The 26,946-nt window shown below is 36.8% G+C and overlaps 1 protein-coding gene across 1 annotated transcript; it reads left to right on the top strand.

Annotated features, from left to right (window-relative positions):
• The first annotated feature begins 11 nt into the window (after positions 1-11).
• LOC140145995 (retinol dehydrogenase 11-like) lies at positions 12-26,436 on the top strand. The gene is made up of 7 exons (XM_072167732.1): positions 12-111; positions 4,343-4,421; positions 5,497-5,631; positions 11,648-11,839; positions 14,577-14,861; positions 21,986-22,199; positions 23,706-26,436. Exons 2-7 carry the CDS (start codon positions 4,379-4,381, stop codon positions 23,815-23,817), a joined length of 981 nt encoding a protein of 326 aa, XP_072023833.1. The 5' UTR covers positions 12-111; positions 4,343-4,378; the 3' UTR covers positions 23,818-26,436.
• The last annotated feature ends 510 nt before the right edge of the window (positions 26,437-26,946 follow it).

Below are 26,946 nucleotides of genomic sequence, written 5' to 3'. Positions count from 1 at the left end.
GCAGTTTCGAACAGCTAACGCGATTGGAAGGATAGGAGCTAGGATTGTGGTTGCTTTTTTTTCACTAAAATTTCAGTTTGTGTCTCAGTTTTATTAGTTTATATTATCAGGGTAAGTAAGGGATGCTACCAGAGGACAATACTACATCTAAATGGGTTCGGTGTTTTACTCGCACGATGGCTGTCATAAGTTCATTTAAACCACTCATGCACTGCTGCACTAGTCGTTGTTTTATACCGGGGGTGTTTATGCACTTTCAGTTTCCCAATTCCCATGCGTTTGAATGGGAATTATTTTGCCTACTCGTCACAAGTTTAGGGAGCACATTTCTTCAATATTTTGACAAGTTGACATCAAATGTTCTATTCTATATTGTTTGGCAATAATGTCTTTTGCCAAGTACGTCCAAAGTTGATTTTTTGTGTTTTTGATGGCAAAGATAGGGACAGGCACAAAAATTTCAAATTAATTCTATTAACATGAATTGTTATTTATTAGAAGAGGGAACTTCTCAGAAACAATTTGACACCAAAACCAATCTTCTACTGTATTGCTAAGTGAAGTTATGACGAAATTACTGTCGGAACATTGGGCCATTTTCTCTGATAAGACTTACCATAGGAGTGCATGGGGGGACTTGATAATTTTTGTGCCCCCCTGTCAATTTTTTGTTTTCATTGTAATTTAATCTAATTTTTGTTGAATATTATGTATGTTATCATTTTCAACACATCTGTGAAATTTTGTATGAAAATTCCAATTTTAAGGGGGTAAAAATTGGTCAAATTTTGCCATTTTTCGGCCATTTTGGGCCCATTTTAGGCAAAAACAATGATTTTTCCCAAGCGATAACAAAAAAGTGCTTTCTTCCAGCAAATAAGTAAACTGGAATTGTTATGTGAAAAGGATGAAAGTTTTTGTCAAACCATGTTTCCCTTTTGTCAGAAGATGAAATTTGGGTCAAAATAGAATTTTTTCCCAAAATGCCCCTTTTGACCCCTTTTTTTGACCAAAACGGTGATTTTCACCAAGGCATATCTCACAGTAATAAATATTCAAAAGTGAAGTCAATGTTGCATTCTGCTTCCTAAAGCATTGAATCTGTTGTCAATGCAAACTAGAGCATCTGAAAAAGATTAATTTTGGTTTTATTCATCATTTTCTCCAAAATGGCACAGATTTACTGTTTATTATCAAGTAAAATAAATAGCGCCCTCGCTCAGATTTGCCTGTCCCTAGCAAAGATCGGATATTTTTTATTCCCGATTCCAATTCTGCACTCTTCGCAAGGGTGGAGAATTTGGCAGAACTTTGACAATAATTTTGCCTTTTTGGACACTATAAAATGCATTCGATCCTTAATGTTGTTTCAACCGAGTCTTGATTTAGCAAGCACAATAAGGTGGGTATCAATTTTATATAGGCCTACCTTTGATTAAATTTTGAAGAAATTTTTTGAATATCTGATCTGCGCAAACCGTTAAGTGTGTATTTTCCATAGACAGACAAAATGGTGTGAGCCAGTCCTTAGGTATGGCATGTATGGTATGTATTGTAGGACTGGCGAGCGAGTCTATGCTGCACATATATCATGTCATGACCAGCATGCCAGTGAATGATGACAGTGGACTTTGCACCGCACCTATGACCTACTTGGTACTTGGTTGGTTGTCCTCTGTAGGATACCGCAGGGGCATTTTAACAGAAGGTGGAATGGTCACAAAAAATTAAGGGGGGGGATGCTCTGTTTAAATGTGGTATTGGAAGGCTGGTTGATGCAGTCTTGTTGAAGGTTGTTCCACTGCCTGATGGTCCTAGAGAAGAACACGTTGGTGAAGGGGTCCAATTTGGTGGTGTAGATTTCATAATTCACATAGAAGATAGGTCAGGGGCTGTGCAATAATTATGACCCCCCAAATTTCCAAACGGGTTGCTAAAAATCGTTTGCTCCCCCTCTCTAGGTATGTGATCATTTCTTACCTGATCATGCGCAATATTCAGCCTCTCTCAGCATAGGGAAATCGCGCACCCGGCGCCATTTTGGAAATTCATTACCGGTAGTAAATTTTACGGCGATGTTTTTGAAAAAAAATGAGGGGGAATTTTGGCAACTTTCTAGTGGGTTTGAAAGTGACGATTTCAATCAAATTTTTTTCGGAAATTACTCTCCAAATATCTAAATAACAGAGTTGAGCGGTGAGTTAAATTAAGCATGCGGTGAATAAAGGTAGTTTTTTGTACATAAAAATGTTTTGTTTGATGAGATTGGATTGATGCCTTGCGCAAAAAGTTGAGTGAACTGGGGACTTTGTGTAGTACGAATTCGGCGACTTTTGCCAGTGAGTGAACATGTTTAATGGGCATGGTTTGCGTATACTAATTGAATGGGCTCATGCTGTGGATGCTGGGATAGATGCCGACTATGAGTCAGGGGAAAATGCAAATTTGGACCTTTCCTATTCCTAACCCATCATGCATAGCGCTAGCAGATTTTTGCTATGATAGATGCTGATGCCTATAATATGTACAGGCAAAGTTCGATAGCCAAAAATGACCAGTTCCAAGGCCCACAGAAGTGCTAAACCTGCAAAAACAACAAGGATCAATGGGAATACAAAAGTGCACTAGAACGAGTGATTAAAATCACTGTGCATATAAACAGACCCGCTAAACCAAACAACCAGTGTAGGCACAAAAACAGGCAAAGTTCGATGGCCAAAAATTGCCAATTCCAGAGCCCACAAAAGTGTCAGGAAAACAGTACAAAGGTACACTGGAAGTGATGAAAATCACTGTGCACATAGCAGTCAAACAAAACAAAACAGACATAAAAAACAACAGATGTTTCGAGCAGATAAACTACTCTTCTTCAGGGACAGACAACAAAATATAAACCAAACAACAAGAACTACATGCTGTAGTTTAAAAACAAATTCAAGTCAAAAATTGAAATTATATGCCTATATGTGGTCGTTCTTTTAACATGGTGGAAGGGGGAATTAGGTTATTTAGAATTTAGGTGTGGCTGACAATAAATTGGAACAACCCAAAAGTTCGATGAAGCCCTATAAACGAAAGTCCTTTCGTTAGAAGGCTAACCCCCTCCCCTCTAACGAAAGTGTCAAATATCGAAAATTCCAACCTGTGTTCATTGGGCACGGGCCGTCGCTGTGGTCGATGGGGTTGTGGAGGGGTGCCACAATGCTAGGATATTGATATTGACGTTTAAGAAGCAATTATTCTATTTTATTTTGAAATATTTTTCATCATAATAAATTAGGACTTGCTGGATTTTCAAATTTAAAAGAATCAAAGTGCGGTACATACAGCTGCTTTAAAAAATGAACTTGCAAGTCGCAGGTTGCGAGTACTGCACTCTATATTTATATGAAATCATTTTGAAGCAACCACTGTAAAATGTCAATATCATATTTCAGAAAATACTAAAATTTTACAATTATATATTAAATCAGCTTTGACCGATGTTTTAACTACTTCTTTACAAACGTAATCGGACTTTTTGACCCCCCTCCCTCCCTAACGAAAGGACTTTCATTTATAGGGCTTCATCGAACTTTTGGGTTGTTCCCTAAAATTGGATGCTTTACGCCCAATATTTATTGGTCTCGCTATGAAATATTGGACTTGACTATGTCTTGTCCAATATTTTAAAACTCATAGCTCGACCAATAAATATGGGCTCAATGATTGAGCCTCAATCTATCCAATTTTATATCAAAGTACATGTAGGACCAAAAGAAGCTGAAAATTGATGATTACACTTGAATGTGGACCAGTCAATACAGTCACAATAGGAAGAGGTACTTGACTCAAGAGGGTGCACTCCAGTGAAGTGGGTGAAATCAATGAAGCTTGTAATTGGTCTTTCTCTGAGCATGTAGTTTAACTTGATTTGGTGTTAATTTTGAGTGTTTATTGTTAATGGTAGCTAATGTTCATGCCCCATTCAAACTAAAGCAGTATTCAGACTTTTTATTGTACATAAAATATTGTATGTAACATATCTATGTTGTTTAATCTATTGCCATTCTATTTCCAGTAATGTTTAAATTCTAACGAATGTTTGATGACGTAAAATCGATAATATATTTCTGCTAGATATTATATGTAATATATTATCGATTTTTCATCATTACTGGAAATAGAATGGCAATAGATTAAATAACGTAGATATGTTACATACAATATTGTACGTCTAATACTCGGAGTCTGTGGAGCGCTTTATAGTAAAAGATGACTTTTCCAATTGAAGACACTGTGATTATAGGGATGATAATAAGACTGAAAAAAATTAACACTTTTTATTCTTTGTCATCTGCAGGTTGCATTTTGCAGAGTTAATCCATCTGCTGACATAATGATTACAATATTGATCACTGTAGCAGCAATTTCTGTCGGAGGTAAGTCATAGCTAAACTTTAAGTGAATTGTATGTGTATGTGATCATATGTCAGGGGTGGATCCAGGGGCTTCACCACCCCCACTAATTTCGACTTCATTGTATGAAAACTGTTCCTAAAATGGTGTTCAAAGCACAACCTTGTCCCGGTGAGGGGGGGGGGGGCACTCACTAAAAACAGGTGACGGGATGTGCGGCCACATTGACCCCATTTTTTCTTTTTATCCACCCTCATATTTTCTTCCCTTTTCTTTCTCCATTCCCGTTTTTTCTTTTTTCGCCCTTTCTTTTTGGCGCCCCTCTGCGTTTGCCACCCTAGGCGACCGCCTTACCTGGCCTAATGGTCGGAACGGCCCTGCTGATAATCTCTCACTAAATGACCCCATTTTTTCAGTATTTTTCCTAAAATTATGATGAATTTTTGAAATTTTTTTATCAACTTTAATATCTTGGCCCAAATTTTTTCCCAGTCTCATTGAATGACCCCCTTTTTTGGTCAGATTTCCCCAGTCTCATATAAAGAACCCCCTTTTTGGGGGCCTTCAGGTTTTCACCGAAAGACCCCTAGTTTCGAACTGCTGTCCTCACATCCCCGTCACTTCCAAAGTCGAGTACCCCCCGCCCGGCCCCTTGTATTATTTTAATTTGACATATTAGGTTTTAAATAGGTAAAAAAGATTCCAAAGGTATACGTCAGTGTGTGAAACAGATTTTTTTTTCTGATACAAATGAATGCTGTGTCAATAGTACGATATACCACTATGTGATACACCTTTAAATGTGATACACTTTTAAAGTGTATGACATATTGGTGTATCATACATGCAGGGCTAGGGACTGCCTTTTGAGGGGAGCAAGAGCAATCGGTACTGATAGGAGAGTGATTTTTAGCTCTCCTTAGTTGACCATTCTCTCCATTCTATAATTGTAAATAGTCTAAACTCTAAACAGCTCTCCTTGAAGGCTCCAGAAGAGCTACCGTATTTAATACTTTCCTGCAAATTCCAAAAGTCAGTCCCTGTACATGTACCAATATTACACTAATATGTCTTGTCCCTTGTGCAATACTTTTTCAGGCTATGTATTACTGCGTATGAAACTTACCAGTGCGATGTGCACCAGTCATACACGGCTAGATGGAAAGACGGTTATCATTACTGGTGCTAACACAGGAATAGGAAAAGAAACTGCCAGGGACCTAGCTAATAGAGGTTAGTAAAAATGACAAGAATGTTTGTGGGTCTGTACAGGGTGTCCCATGAAAACTTGTGCATGATATACCTAAAAATAAAGAAATAATTAAGCGAAATAGATACGGCATGATCTATCTTGTCAAGAATGATAATGGGTGCAGTGATATGTAATGTTATTTAAGATGAATTAGTATGAATAGCCGGTTTAAAGTATACAGGGGGCCAGGGGCGAGCTGGTTGTCAGTGCCACATCGAAACACTTCCTGTTTCCATCGGGATATGCACTCAGCCGTTGTTTTGGGATGCCTGACCAGAATGCAATTCATGCGTACCAACGTATTGGTTTGCAAATTATGCTAACAATTCACATTAAAGTTGAAATTGTTCCCGTTTTCTCACATATAGATGATAAAAGGGGACGATATTTGACATTGTATGTAAGTTTGAAGAGAATCCTTATCCTGAACCGATAGGGTTACCCCCCTCAGCAGGACAATTTGGAAATTGGGTCATGTGGCCTCGGTATGCGCCTGGGTGTGAGTACAGTGGTGTAGCCAAGGCGAGGGGGCAAGGGGAGCAGCTCCCCTCTGTGAGAAGTCTCCCCACCCTTTCCCTCCTGATATTTAAGAATTGTAAGCATTTTTTGTATATTTTGACCATTTTTGTCAAAGTTTGCCCCCTTAAAAGACCCCCCCCCCCTCCTTTGCACACCCTCTGATAATTTCAGACATTAACATATTACTTACAACAGTTCATCGTTTATACATCATTTGAAATTATGCCATCTATAATACTATTAATAGCAGGTTTTCAAGGGAGCAGCTTTCCAAGCCCAGTTTCCAAGTGATGAGATGCTTAATTCTGCTCTGTCAGTAACTTCCTTTATTACACAAGACTTCATTTTCTGTATAGTGTATAAGTGTACCCTAAATTCTATGTTTGGAGTCATAGCCATCAGGTGATTGTTTTATATAATTTCCACCCTATTTCTTCACATTATTCTTATACCCATACCAGCTCATTCTAGTTTAGCCCAAGTTCAGCTGTTGAGGATTACAGCATCAAACATCAAGAGACATCCCAATCAGGTTAGAACCAAAGAGAACCAACTCTGCATGCCATGTTTGCATGTCGCTCATGCATAGAACGTAAGATAGTGTACCTTTCCTTCTCTTGGCCACACGCCCCATAATGTGCATGCTTGTACTTATTTGCTATGTGCAAGCAGAGAAGATGAGAATTCTCATCTTCTCTGGTGCAAGTAATGCCTTGTGCCATAACTATACATGCTATTATATGCATCAATTATTTTGATGGCATTGTGAGTTGTGACAGATAACATTTTGCTTTAGAACCGTGGAATATCCATATGCGGTGCACAGCATCATCATCCCTATATATATCTTTATATATATCAGAAATGGCATGATCAGGGTTCGCAGGTTTTTGCCGCAGGTGGAAAAAACCGCGGTTTTAACCACTTAGCAAAAACAGTTTTTGCCGGAAAAATGGCAAAAACTAAAAAGTGATTTATAGTTTAACATTAACTTACAAAAATAAGTTCCCGAGTGTAACAAGGCCAGATTTTGTAATTATAAGCAATATATTAAGATATTTAAGGGATGCGTTTTCATTGCTCAAGTGCATTTCATTGAAATGTGGCATGTATCAAATTCAAAACTTTTTCATTTTAAGGTCTTGATGAGACCAAAAATGTGTTGAATGATTCATTAAAAGTTGTGTGTTACTGTTTATGAGCTTTCTAAGTCACTTTTTAATATTTGAGTGACTATATGTGAGTTTTTGCCAGTTTTGCCGGTTTAAACCAGGCAAAAACTGGCAAAAACAGTTTTTGCCAGGTTTTTGCCACTTTGCCAGCAAAAACCGAACCCTGGGCATGATAGTAGTGCGAAATCCACTGAGTTCTTCAACGGCCACGCATGGGGAGTTTGTTCGAGATAGACCGATCGACTCAGGCTAATACATCACCTGGATGATATAAGATACCACAGCGTTTCCATTCATTAGCTGAAATGACACATTTTTACGATCTGCATGCATGCTCATTATTGTCTTTGACGTTTCTAACCCAAGAAAATTTAATTTTTCGCAGTAACGCTTATCACATTGTTTCAACACATATGTGAGCAGCCACAACCTCTTGGAGGCTTTTTTCAAAAGTGAGATTTCAACCTTATCAGAAAGTGTTAAAATCAAACTTTAAAATGATACCTTATTACTGAATGTTTGCCTTGCACATCACAGGATGTGATAAAGACAAGGTTCAAATTTTCTTTTATTTCCTTTATACTTTCATAGACATTTAACTTCATATCTTGGAACTATAAAAGCCTCGAAGAGGTATGTTTTGATGTGACGGCTCACATATATTCAACTGCAAATCTTGCAAATTTTTGGTTCCAAAAGCAAAAATAATGGTATATATTACAGGGTTTGAGAATAAATCACATCAAAAGAATCATACACCATGTGCACCATCATATCATGACATGTAGTCAAAGTTCATTATAAGAATAAAATCAATTCATCTATTAAATTATGTATAGGATAATGGCCAAGGATTAGAACGTGAGTGGCTAAGAATGGCCGTGGGCCGAAGGCCCTAGGCCATTCTTAGCCACTCACGTTCTAATCCGCGCCATTATTAATACACACTTATGACGTCGCGCTATTGTTTTACCGCTCCATTATTTTCCACGAATGGAGTGTTATTGAAATTTGGTGCTCTTTACAAATTGATCAATTGCTCACACTGAATACACTATCAAATACACTAATAGAATGATCGTACTAGGCGCGGGTGAAAAATACACGGACTCAGCTTTATGTAAAATTTCTATAGAATTACCCATCATATCACGATCCAGGTGTTTAGTTTAAATCATCCGTAACCACGTTCTTGAATTATAAAGATCTAAAATGTTTGTTACCCAAATTGAATAAACGTAGATTCGTAAAATCATTAAAGTGATTAGAAGTACAATCAATAGTTCTTTATGCCCACTTCTAATGTGTTAACTATTGACATGATTGAAGTAGTTGCGTTTGGGTCTCTATTTTGCATAATAAAGAAAATTGGCAAAATGGTCATAGGTTAATATGAAATAGTTAAATGCAGATCATTGCAGTTTTGTACCTCAAGAAAGCCAGACCTGCCGCTATACCTGAGCAATGATACTCTTCTCTATGAATCGAGTGTTCGATTTTGGACAACCTTGCAATTATGGACACTATTTATTTATCTTGGATACTAGTAATTATAATTGTGTGATGGAATCATTCCGAGGATATATATCGTTGATTCAAGCAGGAAGGACCTAAATCAGGTATGATTCTACTTTAAGTCAAGTAAGGTACGAATATTTTAAATGTGTAAACTTTGTTTTATTTGGTTGGCCTTATTACAATCCATTTTACCTAGGCCTATTATGTCCCTGAACTTCGGCGGCAAAACAACAACAACAAACAAACTTCGCCGCTTCCTATACGCGAAATAAAAGCTCAACTTCCAGTCCCCCCTCCCGAAATCAACTGGAGCGTCCCTAACATTATAATATTTAATTATCGGATAGGCCTACTGATCGATGTAAGTAAATATTCAAACATGCCAAAATACTATCAGATGAAACATCAGATGTACTAAAGTGAAATAAAAATTATACCGAAAATAGACCTACTGTGGCTTTTATCATTATTAAACATGCCCAAATCAAACGATTTAAAAATAAACAGATACATAGGCCTAAGTAGCAATGTTGCCCAAAATGTAACAAATTAAACGTTGGTCCCAAGCCACTGAAAACGTATAAAAATATAAAGAACAAAAAAATGATATAAAAAACAGTAAGCGTAGAAAGAAAGGTCCAAATAATTTAAAGTTACGGGCTTATACTAAGTGAAGCCTAAATAAGCATTTTCCAAAGTGAGGGTAAAAACACATCTTGCATAATAAGTATATACAACTTTTAACCTACCCGTTTTGATCTTGCCTTACTTTTCACAGGTTTGCATTGTAAATTTATGTTTAAGGGCTCGGATAGCGACGTTTTCACGTGTAGGCCTATATATATTTTTTGTGGGACCTGAGAGCAAATCAGACACATCGAATTGGATTTTGAACACGAGGAATGTCCTTCTGATATCAAATAATTCTGATTTTTATTAAATTCGCGATATATACATTACACATTTTATGGCAAATTATTAAAATTGTAAATTGTAAAAAAAGTAAATTGTATAAATCTAACGATATGCACCTAAAGATTATGAAGTTGGGATGAACAGCTGTCCATCATATGAAAATTTTGACCTTCATTATTAAAGATATAGATTTTTTCCTCAAAACACTAAAAAATGTAGGTCTTTTTGGTTCAATGTTCAATATGAAAGGTCAAAATTTTCAATTCGGCTTTTCATCCCAGCTACATAGGCCTACAGTTTCATTACATATCATTTATTAGATTTATAAAGTTTACTAAAAATATGACATTTTAATAATTTGCCATAAAATTTGTATTATATCACGAATTTCACAAAATCAAAATTATTATTTTTTTTTATATCAGAAGGACAATCCTCGTATTCAGCATGTAATTCGATATGTCTGATGTGCTCTCATGTCCCATAACAATAATGTGCAAATGTTGCTATCCGCTTCCTTAATTTATTGTATTAATGAAAATCATAGTTTTGTTGTTTTTCGTATCATTGTTTTGCATGAATGAAGTGATGATAACAATACTGCACTTTACGCAAATACATGCTTTTCGAAAGTGCAATTGTTATTAACACTACATTCGTAAATGCCAGTGATTCACATGATTGGTTTTTAGCCAATGATTGGTTTTAAACCAATCGCTCACCAAGCGTGGAGTGCAAGTATAAGCTAACTTTGTAATAGAGGTTACTCTCGGCAGCCGGCGGGGCGTTTATAAAGACATGTGCTTTGATGCCTATAGAAAATAATTCTTTCCCAGGTGTGGACGATGTGCGGTGCAAAGTTATAACCTCATTCATAACCGTCACTTTCATCTTTTCACTTTACAAAATAACACAAAATTTTTCTCAAAAGTTTGTAAAAATAAATAATTTTATACAGTTCTACATGCCATCAAACAACCGTAGTGCTCAAACCATTGTAATGCTCAATCTTGAAGCTCCCTTGGTGACACACCAGCATGGTGAATGCAGCATTAATGTTCTGCATGCTGGTCATAGGCTACAACCTTGGCGGCAATTCGTTGCCACACCTGCACGTTCTGGTGTTAAAAGTACACAATCGGAGCCAAATATGTGATAGTTCCGTATTATTTTGTATAATAGTTGCAAATGTACATGCAGCTTACACTCGTCCTTCCCCCACCCCCCCCATTTTCAATGTTGGGAGACTGTAATGTAGAAATTATGACGATTTTGTCCAAATCAACATTGCAATAGGGGAGCGGGGCAGGATGTTGGCCAATTAACGCTCCGGTGTGGCAACATTTTTCGCCAAGGTTGTAGCTTCCACATAAAAAAGTCGAAGTTTTGAGATATTTTCTCAAAATATCAAGATCTATCTCAAGAACCACTGAACCAATACTGGGTTTGATTGTATTCATTTTAATGCATTTTTCATGCTGATTCCAAATAGGGTGCTAGTATGGCTGAATAAATGACCTCTAGCACAGTGAGTGGTCTTCTTGTACTTTTGAATGGCAATGTGAACCATTAGCAGTCTACATAATTCATTATAACCTTTTTGATGCTAAACTTGTCTCTGAAATTAGTTTGTCATAGCATGTTATAGGACCACCCCCTCCAATCTTCAGAATTCTTGCAGTATAGTCATTTTTGTGAAAATCAATGAATACCAACATCTTGTTTTCTTATTCATTTGTATAGTGAATGCTTATAAATCTAGGTACTTTTGCTGATAGTATGTTGTGTACGTAATGGCTGCAACCATGTACCCAATTTGGATTTATAAATATGGAATACATAATATTTGATGCAATTTCTATTCATTCCGCAGGTGCCCGTGTAATACTTGCCTGTCGTGATGTTGGCAAAGCTCAGAAAGCTGCAGACTATGTGAGAGAGAGCACTGGCAATGAGAATATAGTAATACGTAAACTTGATCTTGCATCATTGGCATCGATACGACAGTTTGCTAAAGAGACCTTAGAGGAAGAGGATAGACTTGATATCTTGATAAATAATGCAGGTAATTTTTGTGACCCCATTAGTGCTAAGGGAGGACAGTTTTTATGGTCTACTGACCTCAGCAATGCTTTGCTGTCTTCGATAGCGCATTGTATCGGAGAGGTACCTGGCTTTTATCAAAGCCCAAACCCATTAAAGCCTGTATCAAACTCTTTTAGGCTCCGCTCAATTGACAACTCTGCTCCGATACAAAGCATTGACCAAAATATCGATCGAATCAATTTTACGACCATGCTTGAATTAACAACCCCTTGACACCTAATTACACCACTTTATGTAAACATAAACTTACACACATTATTTACTTTCTATTCACGACCAGAGACATGCTTATTTAATGACCACTTGAGTAGTTGATGAGTGGGTCGTTATGTACTTACTGAACACAAAGGAAATTGATTTTGGTTTTACCATCGACCGTGTTTATAATCCTGCTGCTCTGCTGAACGCTCCGATAGATATCAGCAAACTCGTATACTGTTCGCTTGTTCCTATCGAACGCTCTAGCGTACATGAACCATTATCGAAGACAGCAAAGCATTGCTGAGCTAAGTAGACCATAAAAACTGTCCTCCCTAAGGTAGTGAAAAGGTATGATTTTGAAATTCTATTTATACATTTGTAGGATTGTAGATTAAAAATTGGGTAGATTTTCTGATTGACAAATCCAAAATTACTCACTGTGTTTTAGACTTCGATTGGATATGATTGACAATTCAATGCACTTCGCAATAAACACTGTCTTTCAGATGTACTTCAATAATTTGATGTAAAGACACACTTCATCATCAGGAGAATTATACAGATGCTGTAATGGAGTTGACATTACATTTGACCTGAGATGACCTTAGGACAGTGCACCCCCCCCCTTAGTACATTGATGAGTCATTTGATTTACAACAAAATCATACCTTTGATTAGATTTTCTGATTGACAAATCCTGAAAAACCCCAGTTATTTAGACTTTCTCCATCTTGGCTGATGGACCAGGTTTCCCTGCAGAGTTGGCTGCTACTTCTGGCGATTTTTGCATCCCTCGGTTGCTTAGTTTTAATATTGTGGATCGTATACATGATCAACAGAGTAGCTATCAAGGGATACGAACTCCCCGGAAGTAGCAGCCAATCTCACAGGAAAAGTGAATCCCAGTGGTCAGTCTGAAAATGCCATCTTTAGTAATATTAGTAACCTCTATGCACGCCGTGTTATGCGTTGAACAAACTTCTCCTGCCCTGACTACCATATTTGCACAGATTGTGATACACAGTTTTATTATTGGTTGTCCTGTTTGAGCCTGTTAGAATTTTGGAAAGGGAAAATGTAAAAATCGTGTCCTCACCACACAGGTGTTGACTGCAGATGACAAGTTCCAAATGTTCTATCAAAATTCAAAAAATTTCAGAATTTTGCGTTGTCTTGACCATATTTGAAATCAGCATGAAAAATGCAATAAGATTAGTACAGACAAGCCCAGTATTGGTTCAGTGGTGTTGAAATAGCTCTTAATATTTTGAGAGAATATCTTTTAAAAAACTTTGACTTTTTATGTTGAAGCCTATTGCTACTGTATTAACCCCCTGGACACTGCTGGTCATCTAACAGCATTTCTGATTGGTTAATAACTTGAAATGCTCATTTCAATTGCCAATTATGACTAGGCTTTAAAATATTCATGGTCAAACTTGCATTTTCAGATGATCTTATTAATACCCTCCTTGATTGGTTCAATATTGGACACAATATTCATTTTGGCCAATCGGCAGGTAGTTCTCATGGGGTTAACCCTGTCTCATAAAGTGTCACATATTTTTGGACCAATATAACATTAAACTCTTGAAACTGATGAACATAATATTATGTATCAATTATACAATTGAGTTCAGGGTCATAAAAATCAAAGTCTTGAAACCTAAGGGGAACATGAAATCCATACACCTCCTTCAGAAGACATGATCTGGGAGTGGTTCTAAAATTGGGATTTCTAGAAGGGTGGCTTCATTTGAAATCTACACCCATTTGTAGGACATTAAGGTCATGTCTTCCATGTCTGTAGGGGGTGCATAGATGTCATGATGACATGACATGATGGATGTGTCTGTGTATATCGGTGTCTACTCAGAGGCTAACACTAGGTCGTAAACATAACTGAAATTGTAGACTCCCTTGTCTCAATTCATTACTCCTCGCCCGATGCCCCAGTCCTGATCAAATCCATCCTGCTTTCCTGGCACTTATAGCTTGGTTTTGTCAAATTATTTCATAGAACCTTTTGTTATCATGCCAAATGTTATTCTTTTTGTCAAGTATCGGTCAAGTTGAGGGTTCGAACCCTGGTGGTGGTTTAGTACACTGTCGTGGATAAGATTGAGTTAACTTGAAATTTCCCCGGACAAGGAACTGTCATGAATTGCTGTTAAATGGATTATGGAATAAAATGAGGCCGCAGTGGTTAGCGACAAGCTTTTAAGTGTGCTGAGGTTTTTTGGATCAATGTCTGTGCACAGCGCACTATAAATCACATTTTTCCCCATCAGGGACTTGTGATAGCTGTAAATACCTTTCATATGATTTGACCTTTTCCTTCCCATGCATGTGCCATTGGTCTTCTACCATTAGAGACTCCTCAGTACAGTATTTTATTTAGTCCCCCAGCATGACAATTCAATATGGCAAGTTATTATGCAAGGAGTTTATACTCAGTACAGACTCTCTCATTAACTCTAAGCTCTTATCCTCAGGCGTCATGATGTGTCCTCGCTGGGAGACAGAAGATGGGTTTGAGATGCAGATGGGCACCAATCATTTTGGACACTTCCTCCTGACTATGCTTCTCCTAGACCTGATCAAGAAGTCGGCTCCCAGTCGCATCGTCAATGTGTCATCTGAGGGTTACCGCATCGCAAAATCCGGAATCGATTTTGAGGATATACATCATACAACATCATATGGACCAGCAGAAGCATATGGAAGGAGTAAACTTGCTAATGTTCTGTTTACTACAGAGTTGGCCAAGAGACTTGATGGTGAGTGAATGTTCTTATTAGCAAAAACAGGTGATTTGCGCGGAAAACAGGGCATAGGAAAAATATTTCCTGTCTGGGAACTTAAACTATGTTGCTTTAAATTTTCTGTAAAATTCGCGAGCGCCTGGTCGCTCGCCCTTAACGGTTGGGGTCCAGGGGCTCAAAAAGCCTAAAAAACTCATGGATTTTAGACTTTTTAAAGTAAGAAATCACCATTCTGAGGCTCTAATTCAGGCATGAGAGTGGGCTTTGATAAAAAAACTCTGAAATATTATCCATGTGGGTCGAGGAGGCAGTGCTCCTGCGGGGGTCGCGGGGGCAGAGCCCCCCGCAGGGATTGATCCCAGGTGATTTGAGCAGATTTAGCACCCCAAAAGAGGCAATTTGTGACATATAGAAAAATGCATATATCCATGTTAAAGTAATTCTTGGCCTGTTTGAGACATTTTTGAAAAAAATGCTTCCTTCATCCTAAAAAAGTGGTTTTAAATGTTCAGTTTCCTATACTTTTGTACATGAGAGGCATTCTTCAAAGTTTTTTCTTTGCCTAATAACATGGCCTACATGGCTGAAATTGATATATATAATGTACAATATAAAAATGATGATTCATAAAAATTTTGACACCCACTTCTTTGGGTATGTGGGAGGGGCCCCCATGCGGGGGGGGTACTAATGTGCATGAAGAATGCATTGTATGATAAGAGTAATGTGTAAAATATGCTACATTTTATGCTCTACAATACAACAATGAACAAGAGTTGAGTGTTGGACTTCCTCATCTTCAGAATTATCTTGTGTTATTCATCATGTTCATTTCCGACATGGTCAAGTAATTATAGCATAAATTTTAATAACATGTTTTTCCTGGCCTTACACAAACTCTAACCCATCTCACAAACCTTACTATAAATATACAAACCCAACCAAGCCTAACACCCTTGCCCAACCCCCAAAAGAGAATTACGGGTGAAATTGATTTCACCCCAAAATCGGACCTACATGTATAGCATGTTTAGTATTATTAAATGCCTGAATATATAAAGTTTTAATTACTTTATTTAGCCTCATCTCATCAAAATAGCTATTGTTATGGCTTATTATAGGAAGGAGACACCTTTCACATAATTTTGGAAATTTAAAAAAAAATCTAAAATTTTGAAAATACAAAAAAATACATTTAAGTGCATAAGCTTTTTTCTTCTGGGTAAGAATTTTTTCTTGCATGCAACAGCCTTTTTCTTGCAGGTTAGAAATTTGATAAATAGGTCCATGCATGCATTTTGTATATGATGACCTATTTATCAAATTTCTACCCTGCAATTAAAAAAGCTGTTGCATGTAAGAAAAAAGTTCTTTCCCAGAGGAAAAAAGCTTTTGCACATAAATGTATTTTTTTGTATTTCCAGAATTTTAGAATTTTTTTTCAAATTTCCAAAATTATGTGAAAGGTTTGTCTTTATATTGTTAGCAATAAAAATAAAAATTTCCATGAAAATTGAAATGAGGCAAATTTTAAGTAATTAAGGAGGCACACAGGATCACTAATTATCCATTATTATTCACCTCATAACTCGAAAACTATTTATGTAAAGTATATAAAAGTATACATTTTTTGAAAGGAAATGAGGTCATAAATCCATTTAAAATGTCAGTTTGGGGTCAAAAGTACAATTTTCGAGAAAATCCAAAAAACGGCTTTTTTGACCAAACATTTTGGTCCGCCATAAAAAATTATTTGAAAATCAAAAACTGTAAAACATGAATTTTATTAATTTAGACAAACAAATCTAGAAAGTGTTTTTTATTTTTTCGAAATTTTGCTTAGTTTTTTTTTTCAAAATATAGGCAAAAAATCAGTAAAAACGTGTGACCCGTGTTCAAATTTTTGAATCATGGGTGATAAAAAAGTTCTAGGCCCTAATTTAAAAAAATGAAAAAACACTATCTAGATTTTGGCCATATCTAAACGTTTGACTTAAAAACTTACCTCAGTGATGCTTCATTTAGACGCTATGGCGGACCAAAAACGGTTCAAAGTGGTCAAAAGTGAACTTGCCGAAAATCGCGATTTAGAAAAATACAGTGGATTTTAGGTCCATTTTTGAAGATTATTCCATAAATATACCATCCGGTGACTTGTGACGTTTGGTCAAGTTAGAAAATGAGAGGGGGCGTCCAACTGCAGCAGATTGGCATTTTTTTGGTGATTTAGAAGGTAAAATATACAATTATGACAAAATTATCCGTGCACATTCGGCAGATGTTTAGCCACATGGAGAAGCCATTTTATTTACTGCAGTCTTGTTTCCATGGTGCAGCAGAGCGTCCGGCAAGGCCGCGGCGTCGCGTCGGCGTTTGAGGAGCGACAGGGCGCGCGGACAGACAGACAGGTTACGCGAATAAGTTGCACAGTGCATGGTCGTGTTTGCCGCGAACGAAACCATGATTATTTAAGCACAATTTTGTCCTGTTCCGTATAAAAAAGATCATGCTCTGTATTAAAATTTGCGGACATCAGAACATTAAAAGTAGCATAGAATAACTGACAAGCAATTATTTTAGCAGATAAATCAGGAAGTTTTATGAAATGATCATGATAATTGCGATATCTGTTTTGTCCTAATTTTCATAATTTTGCTTTAAAAATGCAATGTTTTTAATTTTAATCGTTTTTGGTGATTTTCTTTTTTTTTCTTTTTTTTTTCTTTTTTGTGGTGTTAACATGTATTGCATTTTTATGTTCATTGTCCTTTTCTGAACTGCAAACATGATGTTGTTACTTCTCGTTGCTTTTTCTTTTTAGTTGGTGCTTGAGAGGCACCACAGCGGCCCGTCCGCGCCAAAGATAGGCATTTTAACGCTCATTATAGCTAGGCCTACACCACAGGAATCCCAAATAAAATTTTAAAAGATTCTGATGTGTCATTGCTCAATATTCCGTTTTTGTTATTGTAATTGTTTGTTGTTATCATATTTTGTTTTTAACTTTTTACGGAATATCAAACACGTACAAAAGTCATAGGCCTATTATAGGCCTAAAGCCACAATAAAGTTGTAAAATATTTTGTACCGCATAAAAAGTGAATAAAATACAACAACAAAAAATTTTAAAAGTGTGTCTGTTGTTGTTTTCAATCAAATAAACGTGTAAAAAGTGGGGTAAAAGTTGCAATATGTCTTGAATAAACTTCTTGTAAAACGGACAAAAAGTAGGCATTTATATATTGAACGGGCAAAACACGGAGAGGTCACAAGAAAACTGAAAAACACGGAAATTGACATAGCCTAACAAAACTGAATTTCAAAAGTAGAAAACGGAAAACTTATGGCTTTAAATTAGATTGTGGTTTATGCAGTAGGCCTACCGTATATATAGGCATCATGCTATAAAGAGCGTTTTAAAACACTGCATGAAAACATTCACGAAAAATGCTTTAAAGCAGTAACTGTTTACCTTTTATTAAAGTATGCAGAAAACATTATAAACGTGAAAGTTGAAAGCCAGACAAACATTGCAAATAAAAGGCATTCGGCCAAAACATTTGCAAAAAGTGTTGTAAAACCAAAAGCTTTTATCGCAATCATGGCATATGGTAGACCTAATAGGCCTACTGATGGAAATGTAGTTAAAATGGGTTATGAAAAAAGCACGAATTCGCGTTTTCGATTATATTTCTCGTTTGAAATTATTATTTAGCATTAAAACATTCGTGAAAATGCTTTCATAAACGCGTGCTCGCTATGCCAATTTCAAATATCGACATTTTTGACATAGAGTTGTAGGCCTATGCCTAGATGGTCGATATGATGTATTGAAATGTCAACGTTTTTGACATTGCGTTAATGGTCAATCAGGAGTAGAGAACGTTTGCAAACGAATCTTAAATCCGTGTTTTAATAACACTTTGAAACATTATTCAGGGCCTTAGGTATCTAATATAGGCCTACCGGTAGTAACTGCTTGCCTATTTTTTATGGTCTTCAAAATTAAGACGAGGAACGACCGCAGAGGCCCCCGAACCAAGGCTGATGGGACTGGGCCTATATTCTTGTCCAACTACACCAACTTGGTAAATCAAATAATAACAATGAAATAAATGAATGAATGAATGAATGAATGAATGAATGAGTGAAATAAAACAAATTTTTAAACATAAAATAATAAGCCTAATGATGTACTATACGGGCTGCGTCTAGCCTACTAGCAAAATATTTAGGGCCTATGTTTTCTCCGGGCGTTTTCTATCGTACCTACCAGATTGCGTCATAATTACAGGGCTTCTTACGGGTAACTACTTCTTACAGATAAATTTCATCTTTTCAAGTTCAGAATGAAACTTGAAAAACAAAACAAAAACAAACAAGACTATAATTTATACCACTATAGGCCTGCCGGCACTTTTTTTGGCGAAATTTATCGAGTAGGCCTACTGATTCTGGGACGGGGACGGTGGTGGTCTGTCGGCCCCCAGTTTCGCAATGCAATGGTGCAAGCTTTACCTACCTTGGAAGAGATCAATACGATAAAATACGGTAGTGATCGCGATTGGCGACTCCAGCGCCTCAATCAGCAATCACCTCGCCCATCCAGTTTACCACGTGTGCGTGTCTTTGCTAGCTGTACGCCGCAGTACGCGTTACGAGAACGCGATCTATTGCGGGAAAACAATGATTTATTTACTTTTGCATTTTGACGAATTTTTAATGAAAAAGGGTATTTAAAATAGCTTTTCTTATGGTTCAAATTTTAAGATTTCTTTAAAATCTATTAATGACAAGATAAAATACGGTTTGAAGATGACATTAGTGATGAAAACTCAATTTTGGCCATGTAACATTTCAGTGATCCTGTGTGCATCCTTAAAACGTTATAAACACATTCATGCAATACATTTAAAAACATTACATATAGGTCAGATTTTCTGTCATTTTCAGGTGAAATCAATTTGTACCCTAATTCCCTTTTGGGGGTAAGGGCAAGGGTTTTGGGTTATGTTAAAGGTTACTTGGGCTTGGGTGGTTTGAATACATGGAGTAAGGTTTGTGGGTGGGTGGGTAGGAAAACATTTCAAAAAACTTAAAATTAAAAAAAAAAAAAAAAAAAAAAATCGATTTTTTTTTTTTTTTCCTTTTTTTTGTGACCTCAATTTTTTTTCTGGGAACGGCGCGGCCGCGTTACCGCGGATTTCGAGGGCCTGGCGGAAAAAAATAGCAAATTGCGCAGAACTCTTTTTTCAGTGCAAATCATGCATCCCTGCCCATAGGAAAAAAAATAGCCAATTGGGCGGAAAAAAAGTTCCACGCAAATCGCCTGTGCCTGCTTATTAGTCATCCAGGGGTCCATTTCACTAAACTCTCAAGTCTCAAAATTGAGTCTTTTAAGACACGATTTTGAGACTCCTTTAAAAAGGAGTATTTTGTGATCCTAGCATCCTCTTTTTATGACATATTTTTCAGTAGATATCCACAAAAAAAGCTTATTCCCAAAATTTCAGTTGATTCTGATTTTTGTTTGCGAGTTATGCATGATTATGTGTATTACACTCCACCATAGGCCAGTGTTGTAATTTCATTCTGGTATACCAGAATGTAATTCAGATTTGGCGATATTTTTTCCAAACGAATGAATCTGCAAGAAATTTTGGTACATAAACATTATGTAGCCAGAGGTTTCCAGTGGTATAAAAATCTCAACTTTTTAGAAAAAAGTGGGGATGAGGCTGTGGATCACGAAATGCCCTTTTAAGTTCCATTTCACTAAACTTACTTATGAACGGTGTCCTTTGTAAGTAATAGGGATATACCGCTGGGAGCTTTCGTAAAGTTACATCAAGTGTTAACGAACGGTTACTTGAGTTACGAAGGGTTAAAAGTTTAGTGGAAAATGGACCCCAGTACTTGTAAACAGAGTTTGGAAATAAATCTAATACTGGAACTTACTTTGCTTTGGGAGTGTATTGCGCAACCATCCCTGAACAAGAGAGGACTCCATTTTAAGCCCCTGAGCACTACCTGCCGATCTAACATTGCCTCTGATTGGTCAATTACATGATATCTTCACTTAAATCACCAATCTGAATAGAGCTTTGCAAATAATTCACCCCAATGTTTTTGTGTGGTGAAATTATTCTAACAGTGTTGCTGATTGGGCCAATTAATAATGAAGACTTCTTTTTAGCCAATCGGCAGGTAGTTCTCATGGGGTTAACAGTACTGAGGAGTCTCTAAGGGAAGAAGGGAAAAGGTCAAATCATATGTAAGGTTTTTACAGCTTTCCCTCCCGAGTTTAAAACATACCTGAAAAACTTACGTATCAGGGTGGGCAGCTCCACATGGGGGAAAGACTTCTCACAGGGGAAGCTGCCCCCCCATAAAGGTCATTAAGTGTGTGGTGGACTAGCTAATAGTGGTTTACAGCATTCGATTCGTGATTACAAGGTTGTAAAGTTGTCAGTTCAAATCCTGTCAGGACCAACATGTTTTGTCCAGACCCCTGGGCAAGAAACTTTATCTTGTTTCCTCCTTCACCCAGGTGTACTATGGGGAGCTGGTAGGGTTGCAAATGTACCAAAATTACTGAAGTAACATAAGTAGCCCCGAAAATATCAAGATTGCAAAATGTGATATGCTTTGGCTCCCAGTACCATGTGGTCTCCCATTGGCCATAGAAAATATGAAGAGTCTTAAAAGTTGTAGCTATTTTTGTATTGAACATTTATGTTTAAAATCATTAAGGTGGGTCAGACAGGACCATGACCTAGTGGTGTTTGCACTCAAAGATTGAGACAAATAAAGCTGATACACAAGAGGAGTGGTATATATAATTATGATTCTATAAAGGAGATCCGCAAAACTTTTGTTTTTAAACATTATTGGCCTTAACTCAAGAACTGCAAGACCTTTGGAAATATAAATGTGATTATTGGTTCCTTGACTATATACCGGTAATTTCCTATGAGATCAATGTATTAATATTAAGAAGTGTGCTGTTAGTTATTTTTAGTTAAATAGCCAAAACTGGAAAAATATTGCTCCTGCCATATCCAACTGGCCTTCAAAAAGGATGGTTTTTCCCAACCTCAAATGCTAAAAAAAAAAATTTTTAATATTTATTCTTCCAGGCACCGGTGTGACATCATATGCTGTGCACCCTGGAGCAGTGGAAACTGAGCTGTCTCGTAATCTGCCTTCAGCATACCCTATCATGTTTTTCTTGTTGCGTCTAGCCTCTCCCATAATCTGGCTATTGCTCAAGACTCCAGTGCAGGGAGCACAGACTAATATATACTGTGCTGTGGATGAGAGTCTAAGGGACGTGTCTGGCAAGTACTATAGGTGAGTATTAGTCTATTCCATTTAAAATCCATACACCCCCTGTGGAAGACATGACCTTAGTGTGAATTTCAAAAGGGGTTACCTACTTACCTGAATTTGTGATGCTATTTGAAATTCACCTTGCCTGTGTACACATGTAAGAGATTAACATTATCATGTGGTTTGTAGGGGGTGTGTGCATTTCAACTGGATTAGCCTATGGCTATTTAAACCAAAGATGTTAAACCTAAAGAGAACCGACTCTGTCATCTTTGCATGTCATATGGAGGGCAAAAGTCATAGCGGGCAAGCATGTACCTCAGGATTATTTGACCGTGCACCCAGTATCATTATGAAGTGTATGCCTATTGCACTGTTCAAGTAGTGCATGGTGCCAAGTAAACTTCAGAACCACAGAGGACCAACTCGGCCATATTTGCATGTCAGACTCAGAGTGGGCAAAAATCATGCAGGGCAAAATAGTGTACCACCGGATTATTTGCTGTGTGCTTGGTAGACTGATGTCATGAAACCCAACATGAAAAGACCAAAACCAACACGTGCTTATTTATAGGTTAAGTAACGTGTATTACTTGTTGGGAGAGTAATTAGACAAAATAATGCACACGCACTGATGTTGATGCGTCTAATGCACGGGCCTGAAGTAACAAGTAATACGCGTTTATTAACCTATTTCATACACGAGAAGAAAAAAACATGACTGTGATTTTTGCTGTTTTTATAACAAAATTATCACTAGTAAAAACAGTCTTGTACAATGATTTTATAAAGTCGATAATATATTATCGACTTACATCACATGGGCGCAGCCATTTGCAGTTGGCGCCAGGTTGTCTGACATGTGGCTTAAAGCTCTGCGTGTGGTCTTCCTGTTGTTTTCAATGGCAAGATAGGAACTGTAGCCATTTTTCTGCTTAGAAAATTGTATTTTGTACTAATTTAAAACAATATTACAGAATATTCTCTCAATAACTTTTTAAATCTCTCGACAAAGATTTTACAAATATTGTTTTGTGCATTGTATGTGAAATTTAGAATCACCCAGTGCTCAGAATTTTTGCTGTAAGCGGTTTATCAAAAAGTCATGATTCATTTTCAAAATTCTCCTATTCATTTGTGTGTGCAGCTGAAAATCATCTAGCCATCTGACAATGGGTGGTCTGCTAATGGCTGCCTCCATGAGCTCTACTCGATAATATATTATCGACTATTTAAAATCATTGTGCAGGACTGAAAAATGATGGAAAATGAATCAATCCTACAGTAAAAGTATGTGGCATGCATTGATTGTGTATGATCTGCACTGTGTACAATGCGCAGTGCTAACGCATACATTTGTGTTGCATAGGATTAATGCAATCGGCATACTTTTCTAACCGCTTTGCTGATTGTCTGCTTTGATATAGGAGTGTGTGAAAACGTTTTAAACGACTCTTTGCATGGCTAAAGGAGAGGAAACCCAGTTAAGTGAATGATGTCCATGTTTTTATTGTTTTTTATTTACAGCGATTGTACAGAAAAAGAAACCGGTAAAGAAGCAAATGATGAAGCAGCAGCTAAACGACTATGGGACGTCAGTGTTAAGCTGGTGGGATTGGATGATAAAAAAGTCAACTAGTTGAACTGTATATTTAATGGGGCTGGCATTTTCTTTGGAAGGGGGTGGATCCCAAATATACTGGGGGGCATAAATTGTTGGAAAGAAAAATAGGGGGAGGTCATAAAATTTTTGATGACCAAAATGTAGGAGTCACAAGATGACCACAGATAGTGTGTTTATTTTATTCAAAAGGACTGATTTCAATACAATTTTAGGGGGTAAGGTGTATCGTTGTGGGGGGTCATAAAATTTCTGTTGCCGAAATAGGGGGGTCGCAATTTTATTGACGCCGACTTTTTGTAAATTTAGGACCCCCCCCCCTTCGGAAGAAAATGCCAGCCCCTATATAAATGATATGAAAATCAATTTTAAATTATATGAAAATCAATTTTATATATCTCACTTTTTTATGATAAATAATCGGGACCAAGAGGAAGTACATGTGTATGAGCTGGCTTCTCCGAGTCAAGTCTAATCATTTTTGAGTAAGTACTATAAACAGCCAATTGTAACTGGACATGATGCTAAAATTATGTCCGTACATGATTAATTTTTTAAACATTTTAATGACTTTTAAAAGTTTTCTGTTAAACCTTTTCTGTTTGCTGGTGTGCTGGGCAGTCGACTTTAGTCGTTATTTTTCATTTAAGACCTAGTGATGGCTGACTATCTTAGGACACAATAGATAGTCGACCATCATCAGGTATTGGAAAGTCATGTCTATATTTGGAGTCAGATTTCATCTGACGATCAACTCCCCACAACCCACGGTTGTTTGATGGCATGTAAAACTAGTCTTAAATCTTGTTTGCATCTTTACAAGGGGTAGACACTTGTATAATGAATGGTATTAGAACATTAGAAAAAATACTAACAAATTGTAAGGAAAATTTTTTTAAAAATCTCATGAAATGTAACGAAAGAGTCGTATTATTTAGCTAATTTAAATTCAAAATTTATGTAAATAGCATCCCTGAATTTGCATACAAATGTACAGTTTATAGAATAAAAATTATGAGAAAAAGCAGGAAAAAATGAATAATTTGATACAGAAATGAAAACCTATATTAAAAATAGCTAAAAATAAATATGTGTACATTAGTGTGATAGCTGTTGATTTTGTGGTAGATGTGGTATTTAAGACAGAAACATTACCATATGCTAATTAGGGTTAGAGGTTAGGGTATAGATTTAGAGGTCATTGGCCTTGTAAGGCATTTAAAATACCACATTTACCCTGATATTGTCTAGGTCTAAAATTGAACATTATATGTTTTGTTAGAAAAATTCATAAATGATCACATCAAACAAACGTGAGCCCCTGATTTAGTTAGTAGCACATATTAAGAAAGGTTGATTCATCTGATTATATACACCGTAATTTCAGACATATTGGCCGCGCATGGTATAAGCCACAGGTCCGAAAAATCGCTAAAATAACTAGGGACAACAAATTATTTTGACTATGCATGAGCTTTGACTCATTTGACAGCTTTATGTGTGAGATTTACTACCAGGCTGAAAAATTTTGTTTTCCCTGCAAGCAATCCAGAATTTCCCTCCAGTTGTACCAAATTTCCCTCCAGTATCACATATTTCCCTTGTGTATTTCTTTATTTTTGTGGCCAAAAACCAATAATTTCCCAGCAATGAGCTTCCTGTATTGCCCACTTTTTCCTGCCATGTTTAATTTACTACCTAGGCGTGAGATTATACTATATACCTTAAGGCTTGGCATGAGAAAGTGACCCAATGTGTGAGACTCACACCCAATGCGTGAGAGTTGACAGCCCTGAATTAGTTCCAATAATTGGAACTCACGGCTCCAATCGTGAGTTCCAAGGAGCTATGTGTAATTGTATGTGTCGCCGCGATTTAGCGTGCATTCATCACCATATTCACATGTACATAGTCGTGGAAAATCACTCAAAAATCATCTTTTTAAATATTTCTTTGGACAAAAGCTGATGCGTAGAATAAGTTGAGCAATCACAGATGACATACATCAGTGACACTAGATATACTAATGCAAACTTTCCAAAATAAAACCCTGGAGGCACCCTACGGGAGTACCTACAACTTGAGAACAAGTCCTCAAACGTTCTAAATTTGTAGTTTCTACAACTAGCCCTGAATGAAGACTATGCCACTCCTCTGTTACACTGATATGAAATCAGTTTCAAAATTTTAGGGAAAAAAAGTTTTTGTTTTACATTTTTTAGACACCCTGTATGTCCTAAATTATATGGCAATGAATTTTGTATAATGTCACTTATTATGATAAACTAGTGAAGTCTACAAGAGGCATTTTCGAGAACTATTAATAGCAAATTGTAGCCAGACATAATATTAAAATGATATTTTAATATATGTGTTACCTAAAGGCGTACATGATTGGTCGATAGACGGGCGTAAACGATGGCAAGACCCGACTACTTGAGCATGGTATTTACAGTATAGAAAACTCAACACCTAAATAGGCCTAATTTTTATCAAGTCAGCGTAACATTTCACACAACCTTTTTTTTTTATTGAGAAAACAAATTTCTCTCTTATTGTGCAAAATACTTGCCAAAGACAGGGTTTTCCAATATGAAGAGCTTTGTTTCAAAACCCCTTACATCCACTTTAGCAATTTTGAGAAAACATCAAAAAATAAAAAAAAAAAGTACAGATATATGGAGGTTTGCAACAAAAGCAGCTTTTGGTGGGATGCTTGGGTAGGATGATTATCCTGCCAAAAGCTGCTTTTGTTGCAAACCCTCTTATATCAGTGATTTTTGTGATGATTTTTTGATGTGTTCTCAAAATTGCTCAAGTGGATGTAAGGGGTTTTGAAACAAAGCTCTTCATATACTGTTATGTTCATGTTGGTGACCTAGAACTTGGGCTATTCCATTTGAAATTCACACTCTCTTGTGGAAGATTTTTATCTAAAGTCTTCCACACAGAGGGAGTATGGGTCCGGGTATGGGTTTCATACAGGGTGTTTCAAAATGTTTGGTACCCATCAGCTTTGTTGTCTAATGAAATGCCTTCTTCCGCATTAAACATTAAATCCTTGTGAAATGACTACTATTTATTGTTTAATGACCTTTTATAACATAAATCTACTGCATTATGCTCACTGGAAAATACATTATGATC

This window comes from Amphiura filiformis, chromosome 2 (assembly GCF_039555335.1).
Source record: "Amphiura filiformis chromosome 2, Afil_fr2py, whole genome shotgun sequence".
Classification (NCBI taxonomy): Eukaryota; Metazoa; Echinodermata; class Ophiuroidea; order Amphilepidida; family Amphiuridae; genus Amphiura; species Amphiura filiformis.
Note: the sequence above shows the minus strand (reverse complement) of the source record. Positions and strands in the feature narration are given on the sequence as shown.

Coding starts and splice junctions, on each gene's coding strand:
- LOC140145995 (XM_072167732.1), top strand. CDS start 4,379: ATGATTACAATATTGATCACTGTAGCAGCAATTTCTGTCGGAG. Junction 4,422..5,496: donor AGCAGCAATTTCTGTCGGAG/GTAAGTCATAGC, acceptor ATACTTTTTCAG/GCTATGTATTACTGCGTATG. Junction 14,862..21,985: donor GTTGGCCAAGAGACTTGATG/GTGAGTGAATGT, acceptor TTATTCTTCCAG/GCACCGGTGTGACATCATAT.